We start from the raw sequence: 15,740 nt of genomic DNA, 5'->3' as shown, positions 1-15,740 counted from the left end.
CCAAGAACTTTGTTCTTCTCTGTGTCCCCACCCCTCCACTTCAAACTAAGGCAATCCAAAAATACCAATCATGGTTATAATATTTCATAAAATATTCACCACGGGGTAATGAATACCTCTCCCTCGTGTCTTTACAATAAAGCCATCAATGTGCACTTTGCCTTACTTATCTCTGGCTTCTCAATGCACAATAAGAAAATCAATGTGGTAAACATTTTCTAGTATCACTGTATTCTTCAATTGATTGTTCATGTCCTCCTCTCTTCTCTGTAGAGAAAACTATCAATTTGTCTTGAGAATCCTGGCACAAAAAAGAAAAACACAAAGGCCATCTCTGTAAAGCCAAACCATCAGGCCATTTAAAAGACACTTTGATGACATTGATCTGTTAAAAGCTTCATCCCTCTCCTAGTATTTTCCTCGCTAGTAAGTTTTTGGTTTGAAAATTGTGCTAAAACTTATATAAATGGAACTTATTTTCCTCCAATAGAAAAAGAAACTGTGTAGGCAGTCTGTGAAAAGGTGACATAATGCCCTAAAAAAATAAATAAAAAAGAATCCCTCCACCAACCACTTCTCTCCAGCCGGCTACCCTTCACTGACCCTGTTTTTCTGAGAGAGGACGATAAACGGTGCGGCACCAGCCAATACTTCCCTGAGAGAGGACGATAGAGACTGTGGGATGCTGCTCGTTCCATTAATTACTCTTGAAGCGGTGAAATTCACATTAAAACTTTGGAACTCATGTGAACTCTTCTTTTTTTTTTTACTCTGAAATATGCTTTGGTATTTGTTTGCCTGTGCTGGACAGCCTTGAATAAAGAGTTACTGATTAAATAGGCACATTTTGTTAAGAATTAAGATCATTTATTGACTAAGGAACAGTCTGTTGGGGAAAGTGCCAAATTTCTGCATTGTTGGGGAGGTCAAATATGCAATGTGCAAAAGAAGACAGGGCCGTTTAATAGAGTCAATGAATGCATCCACTTTAAAATCAAATCTGTCATACAAAGGACACAGGGGATACTCTTTAATTGGCAATCATTTAATGTGACATGTAAGGTAAATTGGCAAGGTTGTTTATATTTTATATATATATATATATATATATATATATATATATATATACATATATCTATATATCTACCATGTGGGTGTATTCTGAGTGTTGTGCCTGTAGGTCAGGCTGTTTTATTCACTGTCCCTACAATACATAATGCTCTATTTAATGGCAGGCTAAATAAACAATGTTATCGATGAAACATCATACAAGCCATTATGAAATGTTGTTGGGTTTTGTCCTTCAGGGCCATCGTAGTACGATTTGCATGAACGCATTTCCACAAACACATGCATGCACGCACGCATGAACGCACGCATATGCGCACAAATGCACTCACACACACACACACACACACACTCACACACACACACACACACCTTGCATCCTTACTGTAGTCTCTTTTTTCTGTTTCCTGACTTTCCATCAAACAGATGAGATCACTGCACTTATTTAATTCCAGCTGTTTTGGTTTGGCATCTGGGAGACATTTCAGTGCAGAGCCACAGATCACAGGCCAACACAGAGCCTCTTGCACAGCCGTGTAATTCTGAGCGGCTGCTGGCATCTAGTTACAACATTTGAGCAATAAGGACAACAGCTGAACTTAATTAAATCTGAATCTGTACGAACCCAAAGTGCAAGTTCTGCATTATTATCTACAATAGTATTACATGTGAGATGTTGTTATACTTTTGCTTGGCTGATACTGACTGCATAACTGATTAAACGACAAGGGTTATTTTTCCAAAGTGTTACTTTAATTGATTAGAGAGCTTTTCATTTCGAATGGAAACCACAATAAGGTCATGCACTCACCTGTAACCCTGTGGTGACATCTAGTGGCCAGTCAGAAACACTACTCAGAGGATTTTCTAGAAAAACCTATTGTCAAACATAGTGTTTAATAATAGTAATTTTCTGTGGAGGTCTTCTGAAATATGTTATCAGTTCAACATCATGTTTATAAGCAATTCTTATAAATAAGGAAGAATTCAATCATTTCATACACAAATGTTTTGTGCCTATCTTGGCCAGGTCTCCCTTGCAAAAGAGATTTTTAATCTTAATGGGTATTACCTGGTTAAATAAAGGATAAATAAATAAATAAAATAAAAAAATCCTCAGCTGATCCTCTGCAACATTGTTACATTTATTTCAAGGAAAAGCAAATGCCAGTGATTGAGCAAAAGATAGATGATACATAAAAATGTGCATATGAAATATAAAGGAACAGGAGAGTCATAACGAGATAATGTTCTATTTGAGCTCTGACTTGCAAAATAAAGCCAACCATAAACAGTCATGATCATTGATTACCTACATGCTAATATGTAGGTAATCATTGATCACTGTACCTTAAAATCTTTTGGTGGTATAATCGACCACAATCATTACAAAAATCCATTTTGGGTAGTAATTACTGATTTGTTTGTGTTTACAGTGTTGCAAGTCTAAAGAGAGCTGGAATGAATTCAACACAGGAAAGTACAGAGATTAAAAACTCCACCCTAGCCTCCAAAACCACAAACCAAACAGAGATTTGGGTAAGTAAAAAATGGTTGAATCTAAATTCTCCAAATACTAAGAGAGCGCAATTCTCTTAAAGGTCCCATGGCATGAAAATCTCACATTTAACGTTATAGTTTTTTAGAATTGCTATGACAGATTTTTCAAGACATTTAACAAGTTTCTTAAACTCTGAACACACCAACACAATACATTTGCCTGTAAAAATCTATTGTTTTGATCTTGTTTCAGCTTGTGTGTAAAAGGAGCAGGTCTATATAAAGAGACTTCAGATCCAGTATTAGGGACCACTAAGGTCTATATAAAGAGACTTCAGATACAGTATCAGGGACCACTAAGGTCTATATAAAAGAGACTTCAGATACAGTATTAGGGATCACTATGGTCTATATTAAAGAGACTTCAGATACAGTATTAGGGATCACTAAGGTCTGTATAAAAGAGACTTCAGATACAGTATTGGGGGACCACTAAGGTCTATATAAAAACATCCAAAAAGCACCACGTTGTAGGACCTTTACACCATTTGAACCTGTCAAGTTTACAAACTCTGACTTGAAGCAATAAAAGTGATTTAGAGGGGATGAGATGAAATGAGCCTAAAGGGTCCAAAATTGCCAATTAGTGCAACACAAATGGCAACTATGAAAATATTAATTACGTTTTTTCTGGTCTTCATAGATCTTATAATATAACAACGTTATAAAATGATATTTCCAATTATTTCTTTTTAAAATATTTGAAGAAGAAAGACTGAAATATTTCTGACAGACCGTAAGGACCGTTGACATTTGTTTTTGATGTAACAGTGTGTGTCTGATGTGATGCAACACAGTGATGTAGCAAACATGCATCAAGTATTTTTACATTCCAAGTAATGATGTCAGTGCATTTCCATTGTGATATGGAAACATCAGGGTGTGTTGTGGGAATTATGACAGCCACTACTGCCATTGTTTCTCAGATAGAAAGCTGAAGGTCCAAACATTATATCACCAGAGAGAACAAAAAGTAGTTAAGTGAAGCAGTGGAAGTGAGTAAAGAGATGCTGAATACCTCTGTTCATACAGACGACTGGCTGGAAAATGAGTTCCTCTGGAATTTTTCATAGTCAACATGGGGAAGTTTGGCCAGCATGTCGGACATAAAGGTCGCCCAGAACCGCAGAGTTGGAGAGATGAAAGCCAAGGTAAGAGGGCTTTTGATTGATTTTTCAAGTTGTTACTTGTTTAACTTTAGTTAAAAAAAAAAAAGATGCAAGAGGAATCCATTGTAAACAGCAAATAACTGAACCATATTTAGTTGCAGTTTTAAAATGAAAAAATAGAAAGGTTAATGTATATAAAGATAAAGTATGTGCGATTGATCTGGATGTTTTCAGAATAACATGATGGAAATACGTTGTCAGTATCATTATGTAGACATGCTGTAGGTAGGGGCTCTTTGTAACTTTGCTGAAGGGTACTTATTTGATTCAGATTATATTGATGCGAGTGTGGTTTTAGCCTACACTTTTAGTTCAGATTTTCAAATTTTTTTTTTTGATTTGTTTTATTATGTAGCTATTATTTACATACTGCACATGTTTCTTTATACATTTACCAATAACAACATTAATTCATTGCTTATTTGTATAATTACCTCAAGATGTAATGTCTTTGTCCCATTAGAGAGTCCCCTGTGCTCTCTTTCCTTCACCATCTCACGTTATCCCTCTCTGTCTTCTCTCTGTTATTCAGATGACGGTATTTGTCTGTTGTCTGTTTGTCTGTGCATTTCTAAAAGTCAGTCATCAAAATCCAACAAACCACTGGACTCTGCTGCCTCACAGTATGTTTCATCTCTCTGAAAACATTACTCATTCCAAGTTTAAAAACTCTTTCTTAACCACTTTTAATCTTTTAGTTCTGGTTGTGGAGGTGGACGGCTCGGAGGGCCAGCAGCCCCTGAGCTGCCTGGGAAGAGACATCCAGAATGAGGACATTATTTGGAAAAAGAACGGGTGGGAGGAAGAACAGAGGGGAAACACATATCTTCTGCAGCTAGAAGAAAGCTTAGGAGGGGGAAACTACACTTGCCACAGCAAGGATGGATCGCTCCTCAATCACACCGTGGTTCTGATCCAAGAGGTCGAAGCCAACAGGAGAATTCTTACCAAAAGTGACCAGGGTACTGTCCCATTGTAAATGTTCCAAATCAGCTAGATATGGAGATGTGTTTAAGTCTCTTGTTAGTTTTTTGATGTTCCCCATCTCTGCATCTTTATGTCACTTCTCTCATTAGAAGGTTATTTAAAGTGTTCTGCTCAAAACTACAATGGGGAGTTCCGCTGCTCCTGGACCTGGCACAGCAGTCGCGTTGGCAAAGTAGCATTCATCAATGTTCAACGGTAAGCTCTCAAACTACCCAAATGTTTTCTTGCCCGCTCTCCAATAATAACAGTGTTCAGACTCCTGTCAGAGCTGAGACTACACAGTGACATAGCAAAGTACTTTTTTCATGTCATTTAGGGATCAAGGTCCTGTCTTGGGAGCAGATTCCATGTAAAAAGAATACAGCTGTTAAAGCTCCTGAGTTATATATGTTTTGCTCCTTCAACTATTTGCCCATGAGAAGTTGTTACAGCTCCTCCATTAAAATCAAAGCAAAACTACAAAATCAGTGTGTTGTCGGAATAAAAAGTCAAATGCGTATGCTTTTTAATGCAGTGTATCTGACACCCAGTGTTCTGTGGATGAAAGCGGCCAGCGTTGGACATGCTCTTCAGGTCAGAGTAACTTCAACTGTTCAGTAGACGACAGCGGACACAGGATCGTGTGCCTGGAGGAGCAGCACTGCCCCTATGCCGAGGAGAGCCAGCAGATCCGCATCACCGTCTACTTGAGGACGGAGCACTTCCTGCTGGAGATCTACTCTAAACGCTTTTACCTGTCAGAGATAGGTGAGACATCTCTGTTACGTTTTTATTTTTCTGCACACAATACAGCATTTTCTTTCATCTGTTTGTATTTCTTTCTGTTCTGTCTTTATCTACCTCTTATCTTTTGCTCTCGCCCGCTCAATAGTGAAACCCGACAAGGTGAGCATTGGTAAAGTCAACACTACGATGATAGAGTGGAGTTACCCAAGCTCCTGGAGCAGCCCCTACTCCAACTTCCCTCTTATTTTTGAGATTGCACAGCTCAGGGGGCGATACAAAAAGTGTAACAACCCATGCACTGACTCAAAAGCCACTAAGGTAAGAGGGTGGTAGTGAATTGAACTGTGGAGTGAAAATAATAAAGAAATGTCACTAAAAATAAATAAATGTCAGATGAAAGGAAATCCCACAAACCATGAAAGAAATACACATGCAAAAATATGTGATTTCATAAGTGCTATTTTTATTTCTCAGACCTGGACCGTTCCCTCTACCAACATCTGTCAGTTTGAAGTCAAGCACAAGGTTAAGACTGTCTGTGTCCGGGCTAAGGATGCTCTCTGTAACTCCAAATGGAGCGAGTGGAGCTATATCAGATTAGTGCCTCCCCGTCGTGTGGGGTTGGAGCATTTATTCCCCGTATAATGCCTAGCAGTTTGTCTCGGCATTTTCCCACCTTCTGCCAGTCACCGACTCACCCCATGCAAACCAAACTGTGTATAAATGTTCTCAGTAGCTTTAATTTTCTGTGGAAAAAAGAACTTTTCACTACTTTTTTGGTGTGTTTTGATGCCAAAGATTCTAAAAAAACAAATGGGTACATTAACTAAATGACGGTAATAAAATGGGAGAATGTATTTTACTCTTTATTGCATTTTTATATGATTTTGCTCTCATTAAGAGACTGTTTTACATAGTAACCTTTTTCGACAGCATCAAGTTAAAAGTCGGAAACTAGCAAGATGTAAATTCTAACAAGTGCGAAATTGAACCATTTTACTTGATTGTTTGAAAGAAATTGTAAAACAAGAGTTATTTCACCCTCTTTTCCTTATGTACTTTATTCCGGTAAAGATTGAGCAGACACAAGAAGAACCAACGTCAGCAAAGCCAAAAATGAGCTTAACAGAAGAAAGAGAATTTCTTGAAATGTTATTTTTTAGTTAAATCCTTTTATATATTTATAGTTATTTTATCTCATATCAAGCTGCTTGTAATATGTCAATCTTCTTAATGGTAATTGAAAAATTAAATATTTAACACATCTTTTTTTTGTGTCCTTTGTTTCGGGGTTACAATCAGCAGCTTCCTCCTTGCCTCAGCCATACTTAGAAGAAGTGATGTTTAGACTTGAATGAGAACATTGTCTTCATTAAAACTTTGCACAGAGTTTTAATAACACATTTTTTACCACTTTTAACAAGGCCTGTAGTAGAGAAAAGAAACAATCAAAAACTAACTGTTTCTAATTGACCAATAGACAAAGGGTTTTAATGTCATCAGCTGCTCGGAGTGTTAGGCCTTGTCCCTGGGAGAGAGTGTGGCTTTTTGGTGGAAACTCCCAGTTCCCAAACTGTTGTTCAGCTTTGGACTGTGTCTGTTGCCTGTTTTCTGGATGAAGACCTGGAACAGTTGGTTTTTCCTCTATTGCCTGTCATGAGAGACACATCTAGTTTAGTGTTGTTTTGTGTTCTTCTCCCATCCCTCACTTGCTCTTTTGGTCCTTATCCCCCTGTACAACTATGAATTTGTCAGACGTACCACCAAATCACAATTTTGGGACTTACCATTCGCGATCTGATTTATATCATAAAACTAATTTGTTAAGTAGCTAGTCACAGTTTTACATTGCAGCTGGCGAACAATAACTTACAAATCCAGGTTTCAAATTGGAGCATATAAACTGATGTAAATGAAGTAATGGAATGGTCTATAGTGGTCTGTTGACTACATACAGTACAGTACTGAAACTGAGCTCTCAGAGTTCCTCAATAGTCTTAGTTCCATCCTGGCCTGTGAGCACACTCTCACATGCAGTGTATCGATGGTAGGTGCTAACAGAAGGGCATTTTAGTCACAGAAAGGGGCTGATGTGTCTGCTATTTTGTAACAGCATCAGTCAATGCTCGCATCTTCAGTGCACTTTACCCTCTGACCGCAGAGGAAATGTCTTACTCAGCCTTACCATGGGAGTGATTGTGGTTTAATCACACTTCACAAACAGCATCATATTTTCAGATATGAAAAGCAAATCCAAACAACCCTAAATGCCAAAGGTGGTAGATCCATATACCCCCCTGAAAAGCCCAATCAGACAACATCTCCTACACAGCAAAGTAAGGCCATCTTCCCAGTACTGGTCTATAATTTGGCTGGTCAGGAGGTTGTGATGGACCCTCTCTCCACTTCCTCTTCAGAAAGAGGAGAAGAGGATGTGGGAGAAGTGATGTAACCACTTTCAGGTCTGATACACCACACATACAACATACATACTTGTTTGATTTATGGTACAGAGAGCACATGTTTTGGGAAATGTTTCTACTTTGTTGCCTCCACTTCCCAATAAGAAGGGAAGAACAATGTGATCTACTGTAAATGCTGTAATGCATGCTGTGTGGCACTGCTGAAAGTGAAATGTGGACATCTTCTTCTTTATCAGTACATGTCCATAAGTCTCCTCGTTCAAATGAAAGATTTTGGCGTACATCAGTGTAAGGTCATTTAGCTTTATGTTTAGTTCTGATATTAAATAATGAAGATGCAATATAGGACTGCCACTAGTGATGGCCGAATGAAGCTTCGTGAACCAGTATCTTTATTTTCTGACACCACTAGTGTCCATCTAGTGGAATCAGAAAATAAAGACACTGGTTCATGAAGCTTCATTCGGCCATCTCTAGGTTGAGAATACACTGAATTGCAACGCCTTAGGCCTTTCTCTTAAAACCAAGAACGCCATCTAGTGGGCTCAGACAATAAAGACAATGGTTCACGAAGCTTCAATCGGCCATCACCAACAGAGACACACAATTATATGAAACTCTGACAATTGTTTCAATTAAATGATTAAAAATGTTGTCTATAAACTGTGAGAAAATAGTGAAAAAGGCCCATTCCAATTTCCCTGACCTACAGGTGACATATACATTTTTTTTTAATATATATTTTCAGAGTATACAGAGTTCCTTTTGAAAGGAACAGTGAGCGCATCAAAGAACTCCGTCACCAATTCTTCTAGGTAAGGTTATGCAGTACAGTCATTACTGTAAACTACTCTATAAACCTGGAGTACATTAGGACATACAGTAGACATACAGTACAGCACAGCAGTTACATACACTGTGTCTAATTACTTTCAAAGAGTCATGGAGTTGGAGGCCAATCAAGTCCCACATGAAATTATCTATGTTGACGAGGCTGGCTTCAACTTGCTGAAAAGGCGTCGCCGTGGGAGAAACATAATTGGAAAAAGTCCCCAGTTACCGTGCCGGGCCGGAGAGGAGCCAACATCAAATCGGCAAATAAAGTCTTCACTGCAGCAATTCTGTCTCCGTCTTTTTTTTCATAAACGGTACATTCTATAAAGCTACTCTGAGATGGTCATTCATTTTTGTATTGAATGTCTTCAACAAAAGAAAAAAAATGCATGTGCAAAACACAATCTAAGATCAATACAATATACTGTCTATTGTATAAGGGCATACCTGACACATCTAAAATAATGAAGTTTCTGTAATTTTAGCTGATGATAGTTTTTTTTGTCATTGTGTTATGATTGACTAAATGTTCCTGTTGGAGGAGAACATGTGTCAGTGTTTGGAATAATTATTTGATTTTGAAACATGTTTGCGGTGTTTTGTTAGACATAGTGTGTTGTGTTAGTGTATTGTTGTATTTTGAAAATTAGTTTTGGGGTTTAGTTTACAATGTGTGATTTTGAGCATGAAATTAACTGTTTTGTCAATTGTGTGTTTTGGGTATGTTGGTGTGTTAAGAGTTTAGGAAACTTGTTAAATGTATTACAAATTCTGTCGTAGCAATTGTAAAAAACTGGAAAAAGGACAAGAAATGTTGTCCTTTTAGTCATGGAATGTCCTTTTAATGCCACTAGATGGCAACATTACCCCAAATACAGGAACTGTTTCTGTCTTCCAGGTCTTAGACTCCACCAGTGAGAGAGGAGAGGTCATCATCAGGAAGGGCCACAAATGTGTTCCACTGAAGGAGAAAAATACTGAATTACAACTGGTTAGGAATTGCAAGTACAAAAGTTTTTGCCCCTGATTTAATCTTCCATTTTTCTTTTTTTTAATTCAGTTTAGTATTGGTAAAATATTTTCTTGAATGTTTTAGAAACTATAAACACTCATAATAACACTGTTTTTTAAGTAGGTATTGAAGAAATGATAAACTATTTGTATTTTGTCCACATGTTCAAATTATTAACATCTATATTTGTCTTTTTTATATCGACTAGATAGCATATTGTTAGACATAAGGCCCATTCTCATAAGCATATGCCTGTTTTTTACAACTAGTCATTTTTATGAGTCTTCAATTCAATCAGGCCATTATTATCATCAGCCCAACCTTTTGATTTAAGAGACCATCTGGCGGTTGTACTGGAGGCGGACGGCTGCGTCTACAACTCCGTTCTGATCACTTCCTTCAAAATGTCTGTTAGAGTCATAACGCAGAGTTTTTACTAGCCTTCCAATATGTAGACACTTGAAAGGAAGTCATACACACAAGCACACGCACTTACACCCAAACACACACGCTTTTACGCGGTTAACATGGCGTGCGCTTTCCTGCCTGTGCGTAATATTCGGAGATATTTTATTATTTTATGACTGGGTGCCATGGAGTTAATAAATCACAGTATTAACATGGCTGGATCATCAGGCCCCGACTGACATCTCTGTTTTTGGATACTGAGACGATGATATTTGGGCTAACAGTGTGTGTTGGTACTCGCGGATATAAATATATGCCACCCCAAGGGCCCGGGGGGCTCGGGTGTTCGCGCTGGCCCGCATTCCGACCGAGAGAGCCGGCCACAATCAAGCAAATGTGCTGAAGGATAGCCCTGAACGTGTGTGTGTGTGTGTGTGTGTGTGTGTGTGTGTGTGTGTGTGTGTGTGTGTGTGTGTGTGTGTGTGTGTGTGTGTGTGTGTGTGCGCGCGCGCCTTTATCCGTGTGGCAGTGTGAGAGACACTTTATCCCACGTTGCTTTTATTTATCACTATTTATTACATCGTTGACTCACGTTTTGGGGTGCTCACATTTCTCCTCCCACAGCAGGAGACATACATAAACCTCTATAGACAATGATGAGAGGATTGTGGGGGGGTGGTGTCCCACCTTGACCGTTTATGGCATTTAGTAGACTCCGCCGAGACTCTTCTCTCTCTGAGTCTGCTGGCCGCACTGGGAGGTTGACATCTAACTCAAAATGTTAGGCCTATAATTGCTAAAAATGAAAGTAAAACTCGTTGTAGATGATTGTGAGTACAGAAATATAATCCTATTACACAATCTACACAATCAATTTACTAATCTCTGTTAACTCATCCACCAATTCATGATAAAATCTTAATTTTCAAAGATGTCCCCCTGATAAAACAAACCGTCAAACTGACTCTCTCGTTCTGTCCATTTCATTAGAATGAACCAAACAGTGCTTCTTGAACACATGGCCCCCAGACAATTAAATTTGACAATTTCGAAATGACTTTGTAACGATGGGGGAAACCAGGACTGGAGAGCATGTGGAGAGCTGGGAATTGCGCAGTCTCGGCACGCCTGCTCGGGTTGTGCATGTGAGCCCACCGTGAACTTTCATGGTTCTGTTAGCAACCACGCATGCACATTTTATTTCACATGTTTCTGTGTTGTTTCTTTTTCTGTTATTGAGCAATTTTTGGACAACGGGACACATCGCAGTGTGTTAGCTATAATCCTCATATTTATGTTGGATTCCGAACTTAGTCCCGCAAGATTTATGTGATGCATTTAATCGAAGCTGACTTCAACCATCGGGCTGTAACCGTTAAAGGGGCGCAGCGGCTGCCAGGCTCTGTGGGCTCAAACTTTCTTAAGCTCATAATCTGCAAGAGCTGATACTCTGAATGAGTGCTTGGTTGATTCAGTTGTTTTAGGAAAACACAACATTTACATTTCATTTCAAATGTTGAAATTACGTGATTTTTGTATTTTCTTTCAAGGAAACAATCACGCGAAATGTGAGAAATGTGCACAAACGGTTCCTCAAATGTATTCTTCTGATGGTGCTATTTATGTTTTTTTGTCCCCTAATGAGGCCCAACTGTTAACATTCGATGGTCTTGTTCTGCAGCACACAGGTCTCCTTTCCACTCTGCCCCTGCATCTCAGGGGCAAACTTCATGTCTCATAGTCATCTCTAGACACGTGCACAAACAGACACAGCAGAATACACACGCACGCGCGCACATACACGTACAAACACAAAGCGCGTGCACGCGTGCACAGCTTCTGTCTAAGTGGCTGGGGCGGGACGCTGCGAGGGACGAGGCGGGGACAGCAGGCAGGTGGGCGAGCAGCGTGCTGGTCGGGTTGGTGGACAGCTGATTGTCCGCGTTATTAACTGTGTTTGGGGGCGTTCCTGCTCGCTCCGTCTACCACGCCTCCCTCACCTACTAGTTCCCTCCTGTTTGGGATCCCAGAGATGGTCTAAAGTGATTCCTCAGGGAAAGCACCAGAGCAGGAGCTGAGCACGAGCCGACGAGGAGCGGAGTCGCTGTTGCCCGGGACTGCCTCTTAATTGCGCGTAATCTTCCGTTTCATTCAGCTGAACAGAGGAGAAGACTTTAAAGAGAAGGAGCGAAGGAGGGTGAGCGCGTTTCATCTCCTTGGGGTTCTCTGACACTGTGGACTGTTTGTTGCAGAAAAGCAACCTTTTGCTTGTGTATTTGTCAGCTGCATCTTGATCCGGGGGACTGTCGCCACCCTCTCATCCTGCATCCCCTTTCATCGCTCTCAACGTTGTTCATCTTCACACCTACTGCTTCCCCCTTTTTCTTGTTGAGTGGGTGACATGAGGTGCAGCTAACCCTGGATGCTGACAGCTCCCCTTTTCCTTCCACATGTCGCATCTTTTGTTTACTTTGAGAAACACACACGCAACTAAACGCCAAGTGAAGTAGACCACGCCACTCTGCTCCTCTGACAGCGCGATCAAACAGACGAGAAGGAGAGGCAGGAGAAAGGAGGGAGCCAAGGAGAGCAGGATTGAGAGAGGAGAGAGAGTGAGAGAGATAGCGACAGTGTGAAGGTGCGTTTTGATGTTTGGCATCCACGAAAGCATCCAGCGGAGTGGGAGTAGTATGAAAGAAGAGCCCATGGTGGCCGGGATGAACGCGGTTCGGACATGGATGCAGGGCGCCGGAGTGCTGGACTCCAACACAGCCGCCCAGAGGTGAGCCTGAGGCAGCCTTGGCGCTGCGCTGCACCGGGGCGTGAGACCGGGGGAGAGCACGTTCAAATGTGCGCTGTTAAAGACGGAGCGGCAGCAAGCGTTCCCACAGGACGTAGGCTACAGTCGGAAAACCACTGTTCCTGCTGGCTTTAAAGTTTTTAGCTCTAACTCCAATATGATTATGCTGCATGTGGCTCCGAGTGGTTTAGCATATTTCTGAACTGAAAGCACTTTTAGGTTTGCAGGTTTAAATGTGGGCTCGGATTAACTTCGCTGTTTGCAAAGTGGGCTGTAAGAGTGCGCGTGAGATCGTCACCTCACTTCGGTGGTAGTTTCCTCTTTTTTGGTATAAGTACTTTTTGCATACACTCATATTTTTGTCCAGCCTGAATTCAGCAGTTTTATTTTCTCTAAAACAATATAATACAAATGATTTACTAGAAAAAAAAAGTTAGTCAATTAAATATAGGCTAACATTGCTATCAACAGCAGCTATACTATCATGAAAGCAATGATATGTTATTATTAAATCTAAATTAGCATAATTAATGCGTTTAGGCCTATAGCGTAATCTCTGATTATGTTATTGTTAATCAAACTAATGGGCCTTTGTGCGCATTGTAAATATGTTTTTTTTAATACAATGACGTGTGGATTTAGAAATGGACATTGACTGAAACATAAGCGACTGAAGATTTAATTTTAGAAGCAGATATGTCATGTTGCATTTGTGTTGAACGCGCTTATTTTAATTGCCTTCGTGGTGGATGGTGCTGGTTTGTGCTTGTGTCCGCAGCGGAGTGGGTCTAGCTCGGGCACACTTCGAGAAACAGCCGCCCTCCAACCTTCGCAAGTCCAACTTCTTCCACTTCGTCCTGGCTTTGTACGACCGGCAGGGTCAGCCGGTGGAAATAGAGAGAACCACCTACATTGACTTTGTAGAGAAGGAAAAGGTGAGTTAGCACATTTCACAAAAAAATATTTTCACTACGTGATATTTTTTTAATAAAATCTTTAAAATAAGCCTTTACTGCAGCGGAGCATGGACTGAGGCCTGGCGCTCTGGATGATGAATTAGCACAGAGCAGGGTCATGGATCCTGGAGGCTTTTAGATGTGGTTTTCATTTCAGTTTATTTTAGTTTTCTTTATTTTTTCAAATCCTTCAAAATCAATTTTAAACGAATTAGCTTCAAGTTGTAAATAAAGTGCGCCAGCTTGAATAACAGGATATTGATTGATATTTTTGTGACAGTTGAGCGCAGCGTGTGTCCTTATTCCTGCAGGTGTTGTCAGACACGATATTTAATTTCATAAACAAACATCAATATCAATATTTGATACGTCGATCAAGTGTAATATTGATCTGTTTGCAAGTGGCGTTAAAAGTGAGTGTTTGACTAGAAATGCTTGTTTTATTCATCAGCATTTGGTATCGACTTATTTTTTATTAGATCCAAATGTGCTTCAACTGTTGGTCAGTGTCATTAACACATGTTAATATTACCTTACATAAACTATATGATTTATTGAATATATAATTAATACACGTCAATATGTTCTTTTTGAATTTGTTTAATATCTTTAGTAACACTCTAAACCATTTCCGTTGACATTAAAAGGTTAATAAAGTTGTAAACAGGTCTAAACGGATTTAGTATCTCCAAAGTATCAGATTATTGACAACGTCAGTTTACAGGCTGGGTTTGGTCAAATAAGGTCCTGAAAGGTGTTTCAAGTTCCAAACCAACGCGTTCTTTCTTTGGTCCGTGTGGATGAATTAACCGGGTGTAGAGAGACGGAACAAAATGGCACGTTGTGGACGCGCAGTGCACGTCCCAGGAGGAGATGCATGCGTGCCTGCTCTGACACCGGCTGTGTGTGTGTGTGTGTGTGTGTGTGGTTTCATGTCGATAGGAAACGACGGGGGAGAAGACCAACAACGGGATTCATTACAGACTCCAGCTCCTCTACAGTAACGGTGAGTTTGGCTTCCATCGTTTTTAATAAAACGAAAAATAGTAAAAACTATTAAAAATAAACAGCAGGGAGAGAATGAGGGAGGTCACCTCCTCTTTTCTGTTGTGTTTTATTTTATATTCATCCTGAATGATTAGGGCTTTGTATAATGCTCCAAAGGTTGTTGTACACATTACTTTTATTATCAGTTATATGGTTATTAGGCTATATTATTATTATTATTATTATTATTATTATTATTATTATTATTATTATTATGTTAACAATAAATACATCTTCTCCAGTAAGTAGTAAACAACCAAATTACATAAATAAATAAATAAAACTAACTAACTAAATATAATGTTTCCATCCTCTTTTTCAATATTTGATGCTCCTATATAATTAAATTATATTGATATTAATTCAGAAAATTATCAGGTTCTTCCTGCTAAGTCCATTTTCACAATTTTGTTCTTAATAGATGTTTTTAGAGATAAAATCAACAGAGGTAAAGAAAGGATATTAACATTTCCAACATTTTCCAAGTCATTATTAGCAGTTTGGACTCCTTTTCTCTCTGGAAGGCGCCTGAGCCGGGAAGTCAGAATGAATAAAGCCTGTGATCTAAAGCGTAGCCTCAGATGTGATATGAAGCCTCCAGCTTCCATTTGAAGCATTTCTCTCTGTCTCTCTGCAGGGATCAGGACAGAGCAGGACTTGTATGTTCGTCTCATTGACTCAATGACTAAGCAGGTAAGAGGTTTGCGTTGAGCTCCAGAAGAATTGGTGGTTGTGTTGGTCTGAATGTTG

At 39.5% G+C, this 15,740-nt stretch overlaps 2 protein-coding genes across 5 annotated transcripts in view; both read left to right on the top strand.

Moving 5' to 3' along the window:
• The first annotated feature begins 3,598 nt into the window (after nt 1–3,598).
• il12ba (interleukin 12Ba) lies at nt 3,599–6,664 on the top strand. Of its 2 annotated transcripts, XM_034883832.1 has the most exons (8): nt 3,599–3,779; nt 4,330–4,420; nt 4,496–4,759; nt 4,874–4,979; nt 5,299–5,531; nt 5,656–5,828; nt 5,985–6,106; nt 6,585–6,664. In XM_034883832.1, exons 1-8 carry the CDS (start codon nt 3,726–3,728, stop codon nt 6,628–6,630), a joined length of 1,089 nt encoding a protein of 362 aa, XP_034739723.1. In that variant the 5' UTR covers nt 3,599–3,725; the 3' UTR covers nt 6,631–6,664. The 2 variants fall into 2 exon arrangements, with proteins under 2 accessions (XP_034739723.1, XP_034739722.1); XM_034883831.1 differs by lacking the exon at nt 6,585–6,664 and having other exon boundaries at nt 5,985–6,520.
• Nucleotides 6,665–12,179: 5,515 nt separating this feature from the next.
• Nucleotides 12,180–15,740, top strand: part of ebf1a (EBF transcription factor 1a) — a 52,551-nt gene continuing 48,990 nt past the window's right edge. Inside the window, exons 1-4 of one of the 3 annotated variants that reach the window (XM_034883793.1) lie at nt 12,180–12,969; nt 13,766–13,922; nt 14,886–14,949; nt 15,628–15,683. In XM_034883793.1, the coding sequence (XP_034739684.1) occupies nt 12,836–12,969; nt 13,766–13,922; nt 14,886–14,949; nt 15,628–15,683 (411 nt within the window). In that variant the 5' untranslated portion in view covers nt 12,180–12,835. The remainder of the gene's footprint in view (nt 12,970–13,765; nt 13,923–14,885; nt 14,950–15,627; nt 15,684–15,740) is intronic. The other 2 variants (XM_034883790.1, XM_034883791.1) reach the window with 2 other exon arrangements.

Source organism: Etheostoma cragini, chromosome 10 (genome assembly GCF_013103735.1).
Source record: "Etheostoma cragini isolate CJK2018 chromosome 10, CSU_Ecrag_1.0, whole genome shotgun sequence".
NCBI lineage: Eukaryota > Metazoa > Chordata > Actinopteri > Perciformes > Percidae > Etheostoma > Etheostoma cragini.
The sequence above is the reverse complement of the archived record's forward strand: the minus strand, read 5'-3'. Positions and strand labels throughout refer to the sequence as shown.